This window comes from Limanda limanda, chromosome 5 (genome assembly GCF_963576545.1).
Source record: "Limanda limanda chromosome 5, fLimLim1.1, whole genome shotgun sequence".
In the NCBI taxonomy this organism is placed as follows: Eukaryota; Metazoa; Chordata; class Actinopteri; order Pleuronectiformes; family Pleuronectidae; genus Limanda; species Limanda limanda.
Genome location: NC_083640.1, coordinates 17041357 through 17057276, shown reverse-complemented (window position 1 = coordinate 17057276; position 15920 = coordinate 17041357). Strand labels below are relative to the sequence as shown.

Here is a 15920-nt window from a genome sequence, read left to right as displayed (position 1 = left end):
ACGATCTATCGCAATGTTAAGAAAATGAAAAAACATTCCTTGATCAAATCCCTGATCCATACCGAATCCTTGCACTAAGTTTCTTGATGACCAAATTAACCAACAAACTGATGGACGGGGGTGAAAACATAACCTCCTCTAAAGAGGTAACATATTCTTGTCCTGTTTCTGTTCTGTACTCTGAGAGTGACAGTAATGGTTTCAAATGGCTGCTTGTTGTACCTTATTGCGAGGGAGTGCTGGTTCAATGAGGTGACTAACTCCCTGTATACAGATCACAAAATTAATACTAGATTGTTGTTCTGATCGACACACGATCGTACATGCTTGAAAACGATCTCCCCAAACCTGCTCCTAAAGCGATGCTGACTCACTGAGAAATTCCCGCTCCCCGCTGGCGGTGACTCATCGCAGAACTTCCAGGTAAGGTGTGACATTCTGGGGCCGACTGCCGCTGTGAGGAGCAAACAGGTGGTGGGAGCCTCACTGTGAGCGAGGAAGGTGGAGGTCATCTTTTTTCTTTTAAACTCATTAATGATCAAAAGGTATTTCCATTATGTTTCATGAATTATATATTAATAAATAAATCCATTAGACCCCCTCCTTTTCAGGTACTGAAGCAGATAGAAATGGTTGATGTGATTTCTATGTTTAATAACAAAGCTTAGGCTTGTTACATGTTTGGCTCGTTCCTATGACTGAACATGTAAATAAGTCAATAAACCTGTCAAGACAAAACAGTCCCAGATCTCTGCAGAGCCTCAAGTCGGACACAGATGTTCCACTACTGCTTCAAGCAACAAGGATTGAGCAAAACAAGCCATAAAAAGGCAGGTTTTAAATTGGGACATGCAACTGTAAGGACAACATGAGTGAGGCCTCGTCAACGTCAAAAGTTTCTCTGGAGACATTCCAGTCCAGAGGCGTCCTCAGTGCACCCGCTGGCACTGCAGATATGGAGCAGAGGACTCCAGGGCTCAGTTTACTCTGCAGGAGTAAAGCGGCAAAACCAACTGGTAACTTTGTGGCAGCCAGTGAACATTGTCTTTAATTGCAATGTGAAATTGAATCAAATAAAACCAAAATGTGGATACCTACCCAGAACCATAAACAACTTTGTTAAAACTCCATCGACAAAACTAACAGGAATTGACAGAATAAGGAGGGAAAAAAAGACATTTGGACAAGGAGACAAGTGCAACATGGGTTTATTGTCAAATTGGTTATTAAGACATGAACTTGATTAATGCCATATCAAATCTTAAACTCCGCTGTAGTAAAGTGCAGATTCAAATCAAGTTGCCCTGGGAGTCCTCATTCATTTTCTATATCTGGTTTTAAACTGTCAGGTTAAATAAACTGCAATATGAAATCCTACGTGTTATGAAAAGCCCTTTTTTCTCTCAACCCACACATCTACAGCTAATGTGCAAACATGATAATTCACAAAGCTTTACTATTCTGTACGTGGACACATCCTCCCACTCATCCATGTCTTCAGTTCTCATACAATTGGACGACAGTTGTACAAAAGCAGAACAGGCCTTGCTCTAGTCGAGTTCGGCGTCTAGGAGTTCTCGTGAAAGGTTTTTCTGCAACGGTTGGTCGGTCGGTAATGCTGCACATGCACAGTGGGAAAACGTTGGTGACCTACCCAGATATTTTCCTTTTTGATTAAAAGAATAATGGCATTTAAAAAAGGTCGGCCATGTATGAACGAAGAGGTCACTTCTGTGTACAGGCCTGCACACTGTCCGCGGGTTGGAGACAGTTAGTTTGGCCGCAGCGGTGTCTAGTGGCAGTCGTGCATTATGGAATCTCCATGAGTGCCACTTCACCAAACTCTTGTCCTCAATAGTTTTTTGTAAGCTCAAAAACACTCCATCTACAAGACGCATGCCTTGTGGCACTCGCAGTCACACATACAGACACACAAAATCATTCGCTCTTCAACAATCAGTTCAATGGTTGTGTATCCCCGCCACTGAAGCGAGCGAGGGATACTGAAGGAAACGGCAGCAATGAGGTAAACACAAAAACTCATGAGAGATATTGCACAGACAAGTGCCGGCACAGAATACAACAGTCTCTCTTTCCAACAGCCTAGCCTGTGCATAGGAAGAATAAAGCACTTACGGTGTTCACACACACACATTAACCCTTCTCGTAAAGCTTTTTTATACACTGAGGTGGGAACAACAAGTCCAGAATCCACAACCCATCTTGGCAGAACCAGATTTGCATGACAATAAGTACAAAAAAAAATGAAAAAATTGAATCCCAATGATGACTGAGGGAGGGTCCATGACTGTTGGCAACAGTGATGGGACAAACCAAAAAAAAAAAAAATGTCTATAACCTGAAGTCCCAGCATATGAAGAAACGCCTCAATCTTGCTTTGAGAAACAGGCAAAGTTGAGGCTGGGTTTAGAGCCAGCATGGAGAAAAATCTCTCAAGTTTCATTCAATAAATAGCATTGTGGAATATGCAAAAAAAAAAAAAAATCCATGTTTTCTAAAGCAAAAATACATAAACCATTTGCTCAGTTCATCCAGATATACAACGATATTTGTCCATGTTGCAATCCAATCCCAACACACCTCCACAGATCAGGCTGTGGCCGGTCAGAGCTGGGGTTCCATGAAACAGCAGTGGAGGAAAGAGTCACTCACTCCGTCCGTTTACGCTAAACGCATTTTCTTTTTTTTTTTTAACAGATCGTCCCGGTTGAGTGAGGACGTCTCTGTTCACACGGACAGTGAAGTTCATACTCTCCCAAAGCCTTAACCTACAAAATTTAATTTCTCAGCTCCTCGAACACAGAGTGGATCGGGTGTTGAACCGTAACGCTCGTCCGTTTTGTCCTTTCCACTCGATGTTATCACAGCTCCTCTTCCCCCCCCACACCCCTTTCACGATCATTATCTGTGGAGCAAGACGAAGGCCTCTAGTTTCTCGGGGATGGTTCCCCGGTAGACCAGGCCGTGCTTGACAATGGCCCTGGCGGCTAGGCACTGCAGCGTGGTGTGGTTTATGGGCTGGATGACATTCCTGGCCAGCTCCTTCTCGTCCAGGAGGTCACAGGCCGTTTGCTGGAAGGCGTTGGTGCTGTCGAAGTGAGTCCCGCCGGAGACGAGCAGGTTCATGATGTCGGGGTGACCATTGGATGCAGCTATGTGGAGGGGGCTGGAGGGGGGCATAGATATTAGATGCTTATACTGCACAATGAATATGTCCTCATAGACTGATCTGGTCTGAGTGTTTTGATAGTAGGCTTAGGGTTGCAAAGGGGCGGAGAGTTTCCGGTAAATTTCCGGAAAGTTTCCATGGGAAGTTAAGCTCGGGAATTTTGGGAGTTTTGAAAAAAAAAAAAAATCCATCAATTGTAAAATATTTTTACAGACGATTCCAATTGTTTGGCTAACTATTTATATCTCTTGAATGGCATTAGTGTTTTTTTACAAACTTTTTTCTCATTTTATTCTACAGAACAACGCCACATGCACCATCTCATGTGTTGAGACATTTCACCTCATCCAATGTAGAAGGAAACGCTGTGTACATTAGCAAATACTGTGCAAAGACCTATGTTAACAATGACACCACGATGCAGAAGCATATAGTCAAGTGCCCAAAGTTTCCTCAGGGCTCAAATCAAAACTAAATGTTTATATTTATGTCTGTATATGACAAGGTAAATACAGTTAGTATAAATTACCTGCAACATTTCCAGTTTACCCGTTAATTCCCGTATATTCCCGTTAATTCCCATGGAAAGTTTCCAAGTTTGAATATTCCCGGAATTTTGCAACCCTAGGCTTCCTTTATTTTCATTTACCTTCTCGGTTTAAAAAGACATCAGAAATATACGACAACGTTCATGTTTTAACGATTAATTCAGCTAAAAACTAAAACCATGATTGAATTAAACAGCAGTGACACATATAAAGGATAAAAAAACAACGAAGACAGACCTGTTGTCATCCTCATCTCGGCTGTTTACATCAGCGCCGCACTCGAGCAGGATGGAGGCGACAGTGAGGGAGGGGAACTTGCAGACGGGGTAGCGGCCCACGCAGGTGGTGTTGCGGTCGACGGCCAGGTGAAGTGGACTGTAGCCGTTCTTACCACACGGCTGGAGCTTCAGGAATCTGAAGATACGGAGAGATGAGGTTTCATTTAGAAGAGTTAACAAGGCGACATCATGCAACAGCACAGGTGAGCGCAAGACAATTTTCCAGATGAGGAGGAGGACATCAGGTTTCGAAAAACTACGACACATTGAGACGGTCATTTTTACATTAGGGACGGGGGAAAAAAAATCGATTCAGTTACGAATCCAATTCTTGTGTATGACGATTTTAAATCGCCATGCTGCCTCCAAAATCGATTTTTAAAAATAAAAAAAAATATATATATTTTTTTAAAACTTATTTATTGGTTTATACAGGGGGGGATATATGAAGGGAGCAAGTTGACCAGCACTAGCATTGCATCGCCTACATGCCAACAACAATGAATCATAGCCTACTTTGTTTATTTCAAAGTTTATATTCTAAGTAAACTTTTATTCATTCTATTTAATTTACCTTTTATTTATGATTTTATGATTCAACTTTTTTCCATGGTCCAGTATTTAAAAAAAAAAAATAACCAAAAGAAATCGCTGAAAAGCGTAATATCGAATCGCAATACTTACAGAATCGCAATACATATCGTATCGCCACCTAAATATCGTGATAGTATCGTATCGGGAGGTCCCTGCCGATTCCCGTCCCTTATTTACATACAAGATTATTTGACACTCAAAAAGCTTGTGGCAGAGACCGGCAGTAGGGTTTGGTTAAATCTACTTCTGTAAATATGAGAGCTCGACTGGCACAGGTTCACATTACCAAAGAAGATACTAAGCATGTGACGTCAAAGATCACCAACATACTAGTTTACCCTCCCCCTCAACTTTTATATTGCACACATACATTTGCACAAAGATGGCTTCCACTAACATTTAAACATGGCAAGGTATATTTTGAATGCAAGTAATTTTAAAAAGAGAAACTCACTTATAGATAGTTTCCTTCTTGAAGTGGTCCTGCTCCGCACTACAAGGCACCTTCTCCAAAAGACAAATGAGGTGCAGGATGATTGACAGGGCCTTGCTGAGCTGGGCAGGGTCCGGAGGCATCGGTCCATTTTGTTTCACTGCCCGCTCAATTTCTAACACACTCTTGGACAGGATCCCCATTAAGTCCTCGAATGAGACCGAAGTGCCCAGCAGCCCCTTGGCCCGGTCCTGCAGCATGAAGGAGAAGAGCTCAGCGAACGACAGCAGGCTGGAGGCCGTCATGGGGCTGAGGGGGTCCAGGTTGCTCTGCTGCATGTCCAGCGCATATTTCCACAGATTGATGCAGCGCTCAAAGTTCCCAGAGTCAGCGTAGACAGCGCCTCGGTAACGGATGTAGTAGGACGTGTCTGGATGCTGTGGGCCAAGGATTCTCTCACGGATGAGCAGAGCCTGCATTCGCATCTCATCCGGGTCAGAGATCAGCCCGTCCAGCTCTTCTCCATTAGTGACCTAGAGAAGACGATTAAAGGATGGAGACATTCAGGGAGATTTCCCGTGTATATGCAATAGGGACGGGAATCGGCAGGGACCTCCCGATACTATCACGATACTTAGGTGGCGATATGATATGTATTGCGATTCTGTGGGTATTGCGATTCTGTAAGTATTGCGATTCATTATTACGATTTCCTGCGATTTCTTTTGGTTATTATTTTTTTTTTTTAAATACTGGACCATGGAAAAAAGTTGAATCATACCTTCAAATACAACAGTCAAATTCACTTAGACCTTTACAAGCTTTATTTCAAATATTAACATTAACTTAATGACTGCCGGGCAGCCAATAGAGAAAAGAAATAAAAATGTGCCCTATTATTGTGTAGCCCCTGTCAACTGCACACAAACTGACAGATTAAGAAATGTATGCCACTTAGGCTACTTTTAAACAATAAATAAAAGGTAAATTAAAAAGAATGAATAAAATTTTACTTAGAATATAAACTTTTAATTAAACAAAAAAGTAGGCTATGCTTCATTGTTGTTTGCATGTAGGCAATGCAATGCTAGTGCTTGGGTATGTTTAGATTCTTGTGCAAAAACAAGAGCTGGTCAACATGCTCCCTCCATATATCCCCCCCCGTATAAACCAATAAATAAGTTTAAAAATTGATTTGAGGCAGCATGGCAATTTAAAATCGTCATTCACAAGAATCGCCATATAAAACTGAATCGATTTTTCCCCCCGTCCCTAATATGCAAAGAAATCAGATTTTTCAGAAGCCAACAAAACCAAGCCATAAATTGGGAGGGCTGAGGTAATGTACGGTGTCCATTTTCTGTGCCTGAAATATCCGTCTTCAAAAGCAACAAGCCACTAAATGCATTCATCCTTGTTCTGTCCGTTCAAAGCAAAATGCACAATTTTGTGGCCCGTTTCTCAGTCGCTATAGATTGCGACTTCCGAGGTTTTCCCTGCAGTCACCCCATTGGAATCTGTCCTACTGTCTTTTTCTAGAGACTTAAATGGAGTGCAGAAAGAATGAAAAGACACACTCACCTCCCTGGCATAGTCGTACGCCATGATCAGCTGCTTCGGTTCTGGTTTATGGACAATGTTGTTACTGTCCGTGCACCTGAGGTCCATGGCTCTCTTCCAGTATTTCAAAGCCCCAAGCAGATCTCTCTTTTTGTCCACAAATGTGGCTCCCAAGAGCTCCAGGGCATCAATGCGTTCCGTGTGCTTTGTCTGCAGAGAGGGGAAAATTACTTCCTCATATTTCTCCTGGTGACATATTCAAGATTTTAAACATTATAGTAATCTAAGCAGAAGAATTCATTTTAAAAAGAGTCACAAAGCCTGACCTTCTGATGCGTTGTCAGGTAGTCTACGATGTTAGTGTGGCCTGTGACGCTGGCGGATAGAAGGGGGGTCATGCCGTAGCCATCCTGCTCCATAGAAGCTCCGAACTGAAGCAACATCTGCATGATCTCTAAACTGCCCGACTCTGCACAGTCATGAAGAGCTGTGTTGCCTGTGAACAGAGAGAACACACATCTTATAATAGTTTTCTTTTTTTTTTTAAAAAGTACAGATGATAGAGATAATCTGGAATTCAGGGGCAAAGAAAGTCATTAAATGCTGGGCCTATCTTTACCATTACCGTGATCAAATTCCCTTGGGGTAAATGTTATTTGCAACAGTTCAGCTACATGTGAAGCGAGCAGAAACAAGCAGAGAACACGTAAAGACAGCTCTAAAAGACGTGCAGATCATTTTTACTGACGTTTGACAGAGAAGGAGGTCGTTGAGGACTTTGCTTTCCGTCAAGAAACAAACTCACGGCCCTTTTATAAAGATGGAGAAAATAAAACTGTACTGGCTGTTGTGCAGGAGGTTTCGGGGCTTCTTCACACGCCATACAACATTTGAGAGTCTAATTAGAAGAATCTGAAGTTTCATAACCGTTTCTAAATAAAGCTGTACACAGGGTTACACAAGTGCAACTATTCACTGCCCTTTTACTTTGAAGATGATCAAAACGCAGATCAGCTGACACCAGGCTTACTGTGGATGAGCCCACCGAGCCACTTGTGTGCAGATCATGTTGAGGACATGTTGTATAGCTCCAGCTAAACTTTGAATAAGCCCAATGAAAGGAATCTTTCCAGTAGATCTTGGCTCAACTTCTGCAAACTGGGGCCAATGTAGTGCCAAAAAGCTTTACAATGATTTATAATTTCTGTTAATCTTTCCTCTCCACATAATCTGTTGCTTGTTTATGTATCCAGACAACGCACTGAGTAAACAATTCAATCGCAGATAGCTGAAGGACATGTATGTAACTTGAATGAATTCACAAGATCAAGCTTGTGTTGCTGATCCTACTTCTTGCACAGCCTCAGAACGCCATGTAAACAAAAGGTTTCCAGATCTGGTTCCTCCTGAAGTTAAAAGTGATTAAAAATATGTGCATGTTCCAGGAGAGCCCGAATTGATTTTATTAAAAACTAAATCAAAGTCAACGTGTCTTAACAATTCATGTCCATCCTGACCCACATATCAAGTGTATAAATAAATTCTCTAGTGATTTTTAAAAATGTTTGTCATGCTGCTTTGCCATTACTCTAGTCTGAGTTTGACTAGACAAGATAAGATAAGATGATTTAACATTGTGGAATTTTTATAGCAATGGTGTTTTGGGCTTTGTTTGGCTAAATAGTTCCAACTGGATACATGGTTATAAAGTTTGTTTCAATATTTATTACTTCTGCCAAGGAGGTTTTGTTCTTTAGTTGACACAAGATATTTAGCAGGACTACTCGAAATCTACAGAACCGATTTCCATGACATTTTGTGGAGGGGTGGAGCATGACCCAGTATAACCCATGACATCTAGGAACAGATCTGGATAAATGGGCAGATTTAGGAAATGTCCTTCCTCTTTAACAAGGTGAGATAGGTTGATAACAGAGATTAAAAAAAACCATTTCCAAGATAGAGATTAGACTCAATACTAAATATGTGTCTCTTAACTGAATTTAGGAGATGTTCAGCTCAAGAGAGCAGGGCACGTCACTGGTAGATCTTGTGCTGAAGAAATTGGGAAGTGTTGATTCATCTGGAGAGGAAAATAAGCTGACGCCAGCTTGTTTATTTATAAACATCTTATCAGCAGTGACTCTTCAGACGTGTATGTCTTCTGTCTTGCTTCTTTGTTTTTGGAAAATTGCCACCTCATAAATCATTTATCATTCTCTCCTTCCTGTTGTTAAAACAGATACTGGAATAGCAACAATTTTAAGGATGGGCTGGACAGAACCCTTCCCGCTAAAGCATCACACATGAGGCTGTCCAGTCTGCTTGCAGGCACGTGCATGGTTTGCTCGTCTAGTCAGGAGAACCATGTGTCTTGACTTAAGTGGTTTGGACATTGGTTAAGTGATTGTAGTCAACGGGGGTTTTCATGGCAATAAAAAGGAGAGAAAAAATAGTCTACGGTTCAATAAGTTCTTAAAAATGTTCACTTTAAAACTTATTTAAGCAAATCTGTGATCTGATAAGACAGTATTGTATAATATGATGGACAGTGATCTTTCAGACATTCAGGACTTCAACACCTTCCATTCATTCATTCCAAATGGAAATGGAGCATGCAAATGATTGAGTTATTATCTCATGGTGTACTTCCCTGCTGGTTAAAGCCAAGACTGCATTTGGATCTCAGTATGTAATCCCCTGTGATGTGTGTGGGTATTAGGCTGTTTACAATATAATCCTCATCCTTTGGTTTCTGCCATTTGTCTTACAACATTACTGCGTTTAAACTTTGATATGTACAAATCTACACCATCAATCAGTTTCTCTTGTGTCATGGTCAGAGCTCCTGTGGATGAAGGAGATCAGCCTGCCCACTCACCTTTTACACTTTTCCTGTTGACATCTGCACCCTTCTCCAGCAGGTACTGGGCGATCTCCCAGTGGCCCTTGTAGCAGGAGATCATGAGACACGTGTGGCCGTGTCTGTTGGCCACCTCCAGGTCGGCCTTGTGCTCCACCAGGTACTTCACAATGTCCAGGTGGCCGTCGAAGCAGGCCGCCCTCAGGGGGGTGGAGTTGGTCAGGGTGGTGCTGTTGACCGAAGCCCCGTGGCCCAGCAGGGACTGGACCACCTTCAGGTGCCCGGCCGCCGAGGCAGCCCACAGCGGCGGGGCCCCCTCGATGGTCTCCCCGTCAAAGTTGACGGAGCCGCCGGCCTCCACGGGGGCGCAGCAGCACTCCAGCAGGTACTCCACCAGGTCCAGGTGGCCGTAGCGGGACGCCATCAGGAGCGGCGTGGCCCCGTTCGTCTTCTCGCCCATCAACTTTGTCACCTCGTGTCCATCTTTGTTCTCCAGGAGTTTCTGGAGCAGCCGGAGCTTACCGTCCCGGGCTGCGTTGAACACCGCCGTCTTTAAATCCATGTCTGCGGGTTCGTCTCCCGGACAAAGGGACAGACAGCGAGGTCCCAGATGTCCTGGAGCGGTGCACGGAGCAGGTGGAGCTCGGGACCCTTTGTTTACACCGGGCTCAGACTGCCTAAGCTAGCCGTCACGTTTGGGTTAAAATCCAGCGGCAGTTCGCTACGTTTACATTTACACTCCAGCTTTTAAATAAAAGAATGACCCGAGCCACCTGTCGTGCGGATAAATCACTCACTCACTGCGGTGGTCGAGTGTCCGGTCACTCATTAGTCGCCGAGCTAGCAAGCTGGCTATTCAACTTCCTCGATCCTTGCGGCTAGCTGCCTAGCTCCGCTTAGCTCGAACTGCTGTTACACGTTCAACCGTTTTGAGAGAAACTCTTCCGCCGACACGTCTTCTCCTCCGCGGAGCTCTCCTCCATCACACCGGCCTCCTGCGCTTGTCATGGCTCCACCACATCCTCCTCGGACGCTTTTCACTGTTCACTCTCCGAGGGCCGACACGTCAGGAATCCACCCCCACCCGCTAGGCTGCTGCTAGCTTGTTAGCCTGGGAGACGAGGCTCGGTGCTCGGCTCGGGGATACCCCCCCTCTCCGTCGGGATCCGGGCGGCTCTTCCTTCGACCACCACGTCGACAACCACCGGACAGAGCACTGGGACAGACAGCCGGTCACTGGGGGCTGGCAGCGGGGGCTGGCGGCGGGTAGTCGCGGGGAAGAGGAAGGTAAACAGGGAAGGCTTCTCCACCCACGACTCCACCGGACGATCACGACTCGGTTTCTGTCAAATCACAAACGCAGCGCAGTCTGTTTTCTCCACCGCGGCGGGTGATTGACGGGTCAGCAGCCAATCACAGAGCGGGCCTACTGATACGTAACCAATTACAACACGCAAAAACATTAAAGGCTCCTCCCTGCCCCCGCAGGACTTTTCCTGTGTGGAAAATGTACTCACCACAAAATAAGATATTTAAATTAAAGTATTTAATATGTCCTATGTATCTCTAGGTAAAGTATAGTCTCAAATAGTGTATCTCCACAACATTCACTCTGTTGGCTTTGGTTATGTCACTCCCTACAGGTTAGAAGGGTGAAAAGCATCCGGACATTTGACCCCTCATTGGAATAAAATTGTTTATTGATGGTGGTTTAATAAATGCACATCCTGATGTTATAACAGCCATCCTTATAACTTATCAATTACACAGAATGCCTCAGAACTGATTTTGAGTCTAAAATGTCCCCAAAAAGTGCACAAGCCTGTTGTGAAATGAGCCATAACAGAGGAGAATCAGGACTAGAGGGAAAAGAAGAGGAAGCAAAGCCAATCTAGAAATGATAAATGGTTAATACTTATTTTAATCAGTTTGTGGTCTCTGGAATCAGTTCTGACCGAGATACATAGCTAGTTTAGGTTTAATAAAGTATTACGTCTTGGTATCTTTCAGTAGATTGGGCGTAGAAACATTTATATAACATTACAACTAGGATTTTGTCTTTTAGCTGTATTCTTCAAGAGGGGATCTGGACTCATACACATTCACAGATGCTGTGTAGTACATCAATACTTGCTGATCTTCCAAATGGCCGCATTAAACTCATGTTTCAGCCATGTCTGTGTCCAAGAACTAAATAATTGAATAGTGAGACAAAGTGGCAGCACCAGGCTGAAGTTGTCTACTAATATGTGTAGTATTTTCTACATGCTTAATTCTAAATGAAAATATTAAGAAACATGAAACTTGCATTTTCTGAATATTTAGTATTAATATTTGTAATTGAATCAGTTGACACAGAATAGACAAATAATAGTAGAAAAAGTAGGAACAAGACATGTTAGTTACATTAGACATTACATTTACTCCGTCCAAATCTCCCATCCTTTTTCTTTTGGAAATTATCTCAATAGTTGGTGAGTGTACATCTCGAAATACAACTACAACTCAAACGTACTAGAATTAATTTTAGTAGTACTGCATAAAAACCAGAGCCAACCAGCCCACAACATACAATAGTTGTTGCTCTTTAAACAGCAAAGGCAGTACTAGATATAACATTGGGAGGGAACCAGTGAAAGACAACGTTGGTGTTTTTAAAACTGTTGGAATAAAGAAAACATGTCCATCAGAACACAAAATGTTTAATTTTCAAACACAATAATTGTACTTGGGGTTTCCCCCCCACAAATGTCATAATGAGAACAGTGATGATTCACCAAAGTGAGGTCAAACTGAAGCATGACTTTACATTGATGTGTAAAAAAACCCAAATACAAACTGTTTTGTGCTTCAAGCTTGTATTAAATTAAAGGAGGACTTACGCTCTGTACAGCAAACTCCCTTCAAATAACTTACTTAAAATGCCAAAGCCGATAAAAGCAAACACAAAGAATAGTTTTTCTCACGTAATTCAGTGATCTTTAATGAACAATGAAAAAGTTTAACAATTTTTTTCCCCATAACCAAATGCAATCTTTGCTTTGCTGTGGTTTTAAAGACCCTATGTTTTGCAGATAAAGAAAGAAATCCACAACACCCCAACATTTTGAGTAAATTAAATTACGACAACTTCCACTCCCATGGTTATTTCAGTGCAAAGTTTGGGCTGAAAAATGGAACAGATCACCGTGAGAGATGGGTACAAGATAACAGGGGGCAAAAGGACACAAATAAAATAAAAACACATTTAGAAATAAATTCAAATATTCAAAGTATGTAATGTTTGCTTTAACTTTATGACCAGGTGCTTGAACTGCCTCAAATCCAGATATTTACAAGCAACACAATCATGCCTTTCTTCATGTTTAACCACATAGCCTTCTTGTTCAAGACTTACTTGCATAAAGTTGGTAAGGACAGCAGTGCTGAATGTGGATGACGTGTCAGATTGTATGACCTGGCAGTTTGATATGATCCAATCTCATATCAGCAATGCTATTCTAACCAACTCTATGCACACAAGCCCAGGTAAAGAAAGATGAATAGAATCCGAGAGCTCTGAGACACTGTTATGATCCGACGCGTGTTGTAGTGGTTTTCCTGTCGGAGAAGAAGCTTCTCAGCAGGACCACCTGGCTGATGCTGACCACCAGAAGGATAATGGCCTCTCCGATGGACCAGAATGCAACACGAGTGTTGAGGTCCTCCGCCCGACTGCGGCCCTGAGCCTCACGGAGGCGGAAATGTGTCTGGTAGTCGATGACTGACTTCAGGGCCTCGTGGATGGACACACACGCTGATTCCATCTAGAAATTATCAAAAAAGAGAAGACAAGACAAATGTATGATATTTAGACTGTGGCTAGAAATTATCAACATATTAAATGTTGTAGAGGTCACTATGATTCATAAAGTAGAGGGGATTTAATCAGAAAAATAACTTAAATCTTCAAACATCCCCCAACTTGTCAATTAATGAACTTTAAGTCTGGAATCATGTGTGTTATTAGATTATTGATCAAAAATATAAATGTATTGGTGGAAGTAGTTTCTTGCCCACAATATTTATGAGAAATGTGTTTTATCTGTTATTCCTTCAGCAGTAGAAAATCTTTGAGGATGTAATGGGCATCACAAAACAGTATAGATTGTGTTAAGCAAGAAAATCTAACAAATACAGGTAAATAAATTACTGACATATGTGGGCTCAAAATGTCTATCTCGGTTAAAACTCTGAATGCTAGAACAGTAGCTAACTAAAACTGAGAACAGCCAAGGGAGTGTTTTGAGTAATTGCAGCAGGTTAAACCTCTTTTAAAGTGAAAGTTGGTTGGAGCTATGCTGGGAATTTCCCGCAGTCTCCTGCCCTAACAGCTGCAATGAAATCCACAAAAAGAAAGATGTGGAGAGGTTTATCATCTCATGTTGCACCACATGCTGTCTAGAAAACAAGCCCATTCTTTCTATGTAATGTAAAATAAGAACAAATTTGGTGTTATGATAGTTTTGTGTGAAGTGCTAGATTCCCTCGCTTACACACAAACATACAAATAGATATGTATGCATGTCTGCAAACACACAAACTCACCTGGGTAAGAGCTGTGACTCTGTTCTCATTGGGGAACAGTGGGGGATCATCGCCGACCTGGAAGTCAAAGTAAACGGTCTTGTGCGTGAAGGTGGAGAACTCATTGCTGAAGCAGAACTTATAGGTCCCATTCTTGGATGCCGTGAAGGTAAAGCTGTCATATTGCTTCTTCATCTCCTTGTACATTGTGTTGCCCTCTGGGTCCTCCAAACGACAGTCCACATCATAGTGACCACCCGTCACCACCTGGGAAGAAATAATGACAGAGGGAACCATTTATTTAGTAACATAATAACACAATGTTTTTTTTTATATTTTACTCATAAACATACAAAGAAGAGGGGTGGACAAAATGGACAAAAAAAACCCCACAACCCTATGACGGTTCATCCGAATTTGTGTGAATGAAGGCATGAAACTGGATGAAGATATATCAATAGGAATACGCCAGAACATTTTAATCCTATCTTTTTTGGAGACTTTAAGATTTCTCATTATACTCACAATACATTTCTACATCGATGAAATAAAGACGCATCTCCAATGCAAAGCATGTGACACACATTTTACACTATCCTCAAATCTGATAATTTTTATTAAATTGGCGACATATAATTAAACATATGTATGCATTATATAGAATAAATAATATACCAATTCAATCGATCAAGTACCAGCAAGGTTTATCCTCACCCAACGGATATTTCAACACGCATACCATTCTTAACACTGTTACCACACAATTATAATGTGGCTTTGGTGAAATTATGCACCTCCCCTAGAGTATGATGACGTTCAATTATGAGAGCTACGATTTTCTAATGCTTGAATATAAACTTATTTAATAGAACTGTTTAAAATGAATAATCCAACTCAGTGTCACCGTGTTCCGGGAAATTTCCAATCAAAAGAATTAATTAGTTAAAGCCAAATGATGTATATTTAACCACAGATTGTCTTTATCAAAATATGTATGTGAATCTTCCACATTCCCTGCATCTGTAGTTCCACCTTTAAAGCGTTTACCCAATACATTTTGACGACATATGTTACCTTGATCTCTTGTACAGTGGGTTTTGTCTATCAATGGGACAATGTGGGCTGTATTCGAAGCCTTTAAACATGACTACGACACAGGGGGGCTAATGGTAAAGGGCTGCACAATGAGACCCACGCACCTGGAACTCCAGTGTGCACTTGGTGCCGATGATGATGTCCTCGTAGAAACACTGCTTGGCGTTATCCGGCAGCTCGAAGGTGAGCTCGGAGCCCAGCACCCAGCCCCACGGCAGCAGCAGGGCGACCAGCACCTGCAGCAGCACCCGGAAGGATCCGCACATCCTGGACACTCAGAGCCGACAGCTTCCAAAATAAAAAACCTACACGGACCTGCCGGGAGAAACGGACACGGAAATTGAATCAACACGTCAGCTGTCGAGCAGGCAACAATGGTGACATAGCCAACCCGGACATCGATAGCAGCGACATGTAATTAGCTTGATGCTAACTAGCTAGCTGGCTACTCTTCATATTCTAAAGTCAAAACGTCACTTGTGATTTCCAGCATGTGCTTATTTTCAGTGTATTCGTGTGTTATCGTCTCATTCGAGTTCATACGAGTTAGCGTAAAGTCAAACGTGTAGATGTATTAATTCATTGTTTCAGTCAGCGTTAGCCACTCACCTCAGAAATGCTCACCCGGATAATCCTACGCAACGCGTCGCAAGCGTGACACGGGATTGGCTGTCGTGTGACGAAGCCCGCCCCCTGTGCTCTTTCTCATTGGTCAGAAATGGACAGGAAGTGCGCGTATGAGATGACGTGTTCCACGTCGACATAGCAGGAAGTGTGTGTTCCTTTTTTTGTG

The 15920-nt window shown here is 42.5% G+C and overlaps 2 protein-coding genes across 2 annotated transcripts; both read right to left on the bottom strand.

Moving 5' to 3' along the window:
- Positions 1-1191: 1191 nt before the first annotated feature.
- fem1c (fem-1 homolog c) lies at positions 1192-10794 on the bottom strand. Its single transcript, XM_061071712.1, has 6 exons — positions 9485-10794; positions 6930-7099; positions 6625-6813; positions 5065-5576; positions 3976-4152; positions 1192-3187 (listed from the first exon to the last, which is right to left on the bottom strand). Exons 1-6 carry the CDS (start codon positions 10026-10028, stop codon positions 2923-2925), a joined length of 1857 nt encoding a protein of 618 aa, XP_060927695.1. The 5' UTR covers positions 10029-10794; the 3' UTR covers positions 1192-2922.
- Positions 10795-12152: 1358 nt separating this feature from the next.
- Positions 12153-15782, bottom strand: tmed7 (transmembrane p24 trafficking protein 7). The gene is made up of 4 exons (XM_061071727.1): positions 15737-15782; positions 15232-15442; positions 14054-14299; positions 12153-13272 (listed from the first exon to the last, which is right to left on the bottom strand). The coding sequence occupies exons 2-4, from the start codon at positions 15391-15393 to the stop codon at positions 13036-13038; spliced, it is 645 nt and encodes a 214-aa protein (XP_060927710.1). The 5' UTR covers positions 15394-15442; positions 15737-15782; the 3' UTR covers positions 12153-13035.
- Positions 15783-15920: the final 138 nt, after the last annotated feature.

Coding starts and splice junctions, on each gene's coding strand:
- tmed7 (XM_061071727.1), bottom strand. CDS start 15,393: ATGTGCGGATCCTTCCGGGTGCTGCTGCAGGTGCTGGTCGCCCTGCTG. Junction 14,300..15,231: donor AGTGCACACTGGAGTTCCAG/GTGCGTGGGTCT, acceptor ATTTCTTCCCAG/GTGGTGACGGGTGGTCACTA. Junction 13,273..14,053: donor GAGTCACAGCTCTTACCCAG/GTGAGTTTGTGT, acceptor GATAATTTCTAG/ATGGAATCAGCGTGTGTGTC.
- fem1c (XM_061071712.1), bottom strand. CDS start 10,028: ATGGATTTAAAGACGGCGGTGTTCAACGCAGCCCGGGACGGTAAGCTC. Junction 5,577..6,624: donor CGTACGACTATGCCAGGGAG/GTGAGTGTGTCT, acceptor CGTCTTCTCTAG/GTCACTAATGGAGAAGAGCT. Junction 4,153..5,064: donor AAGAAGGAAACTATCTATAA/GTGAGTTTCTCT, acceptor CCGTATCTTCAG/ATTCCTGAAGCTCCAGCCGT.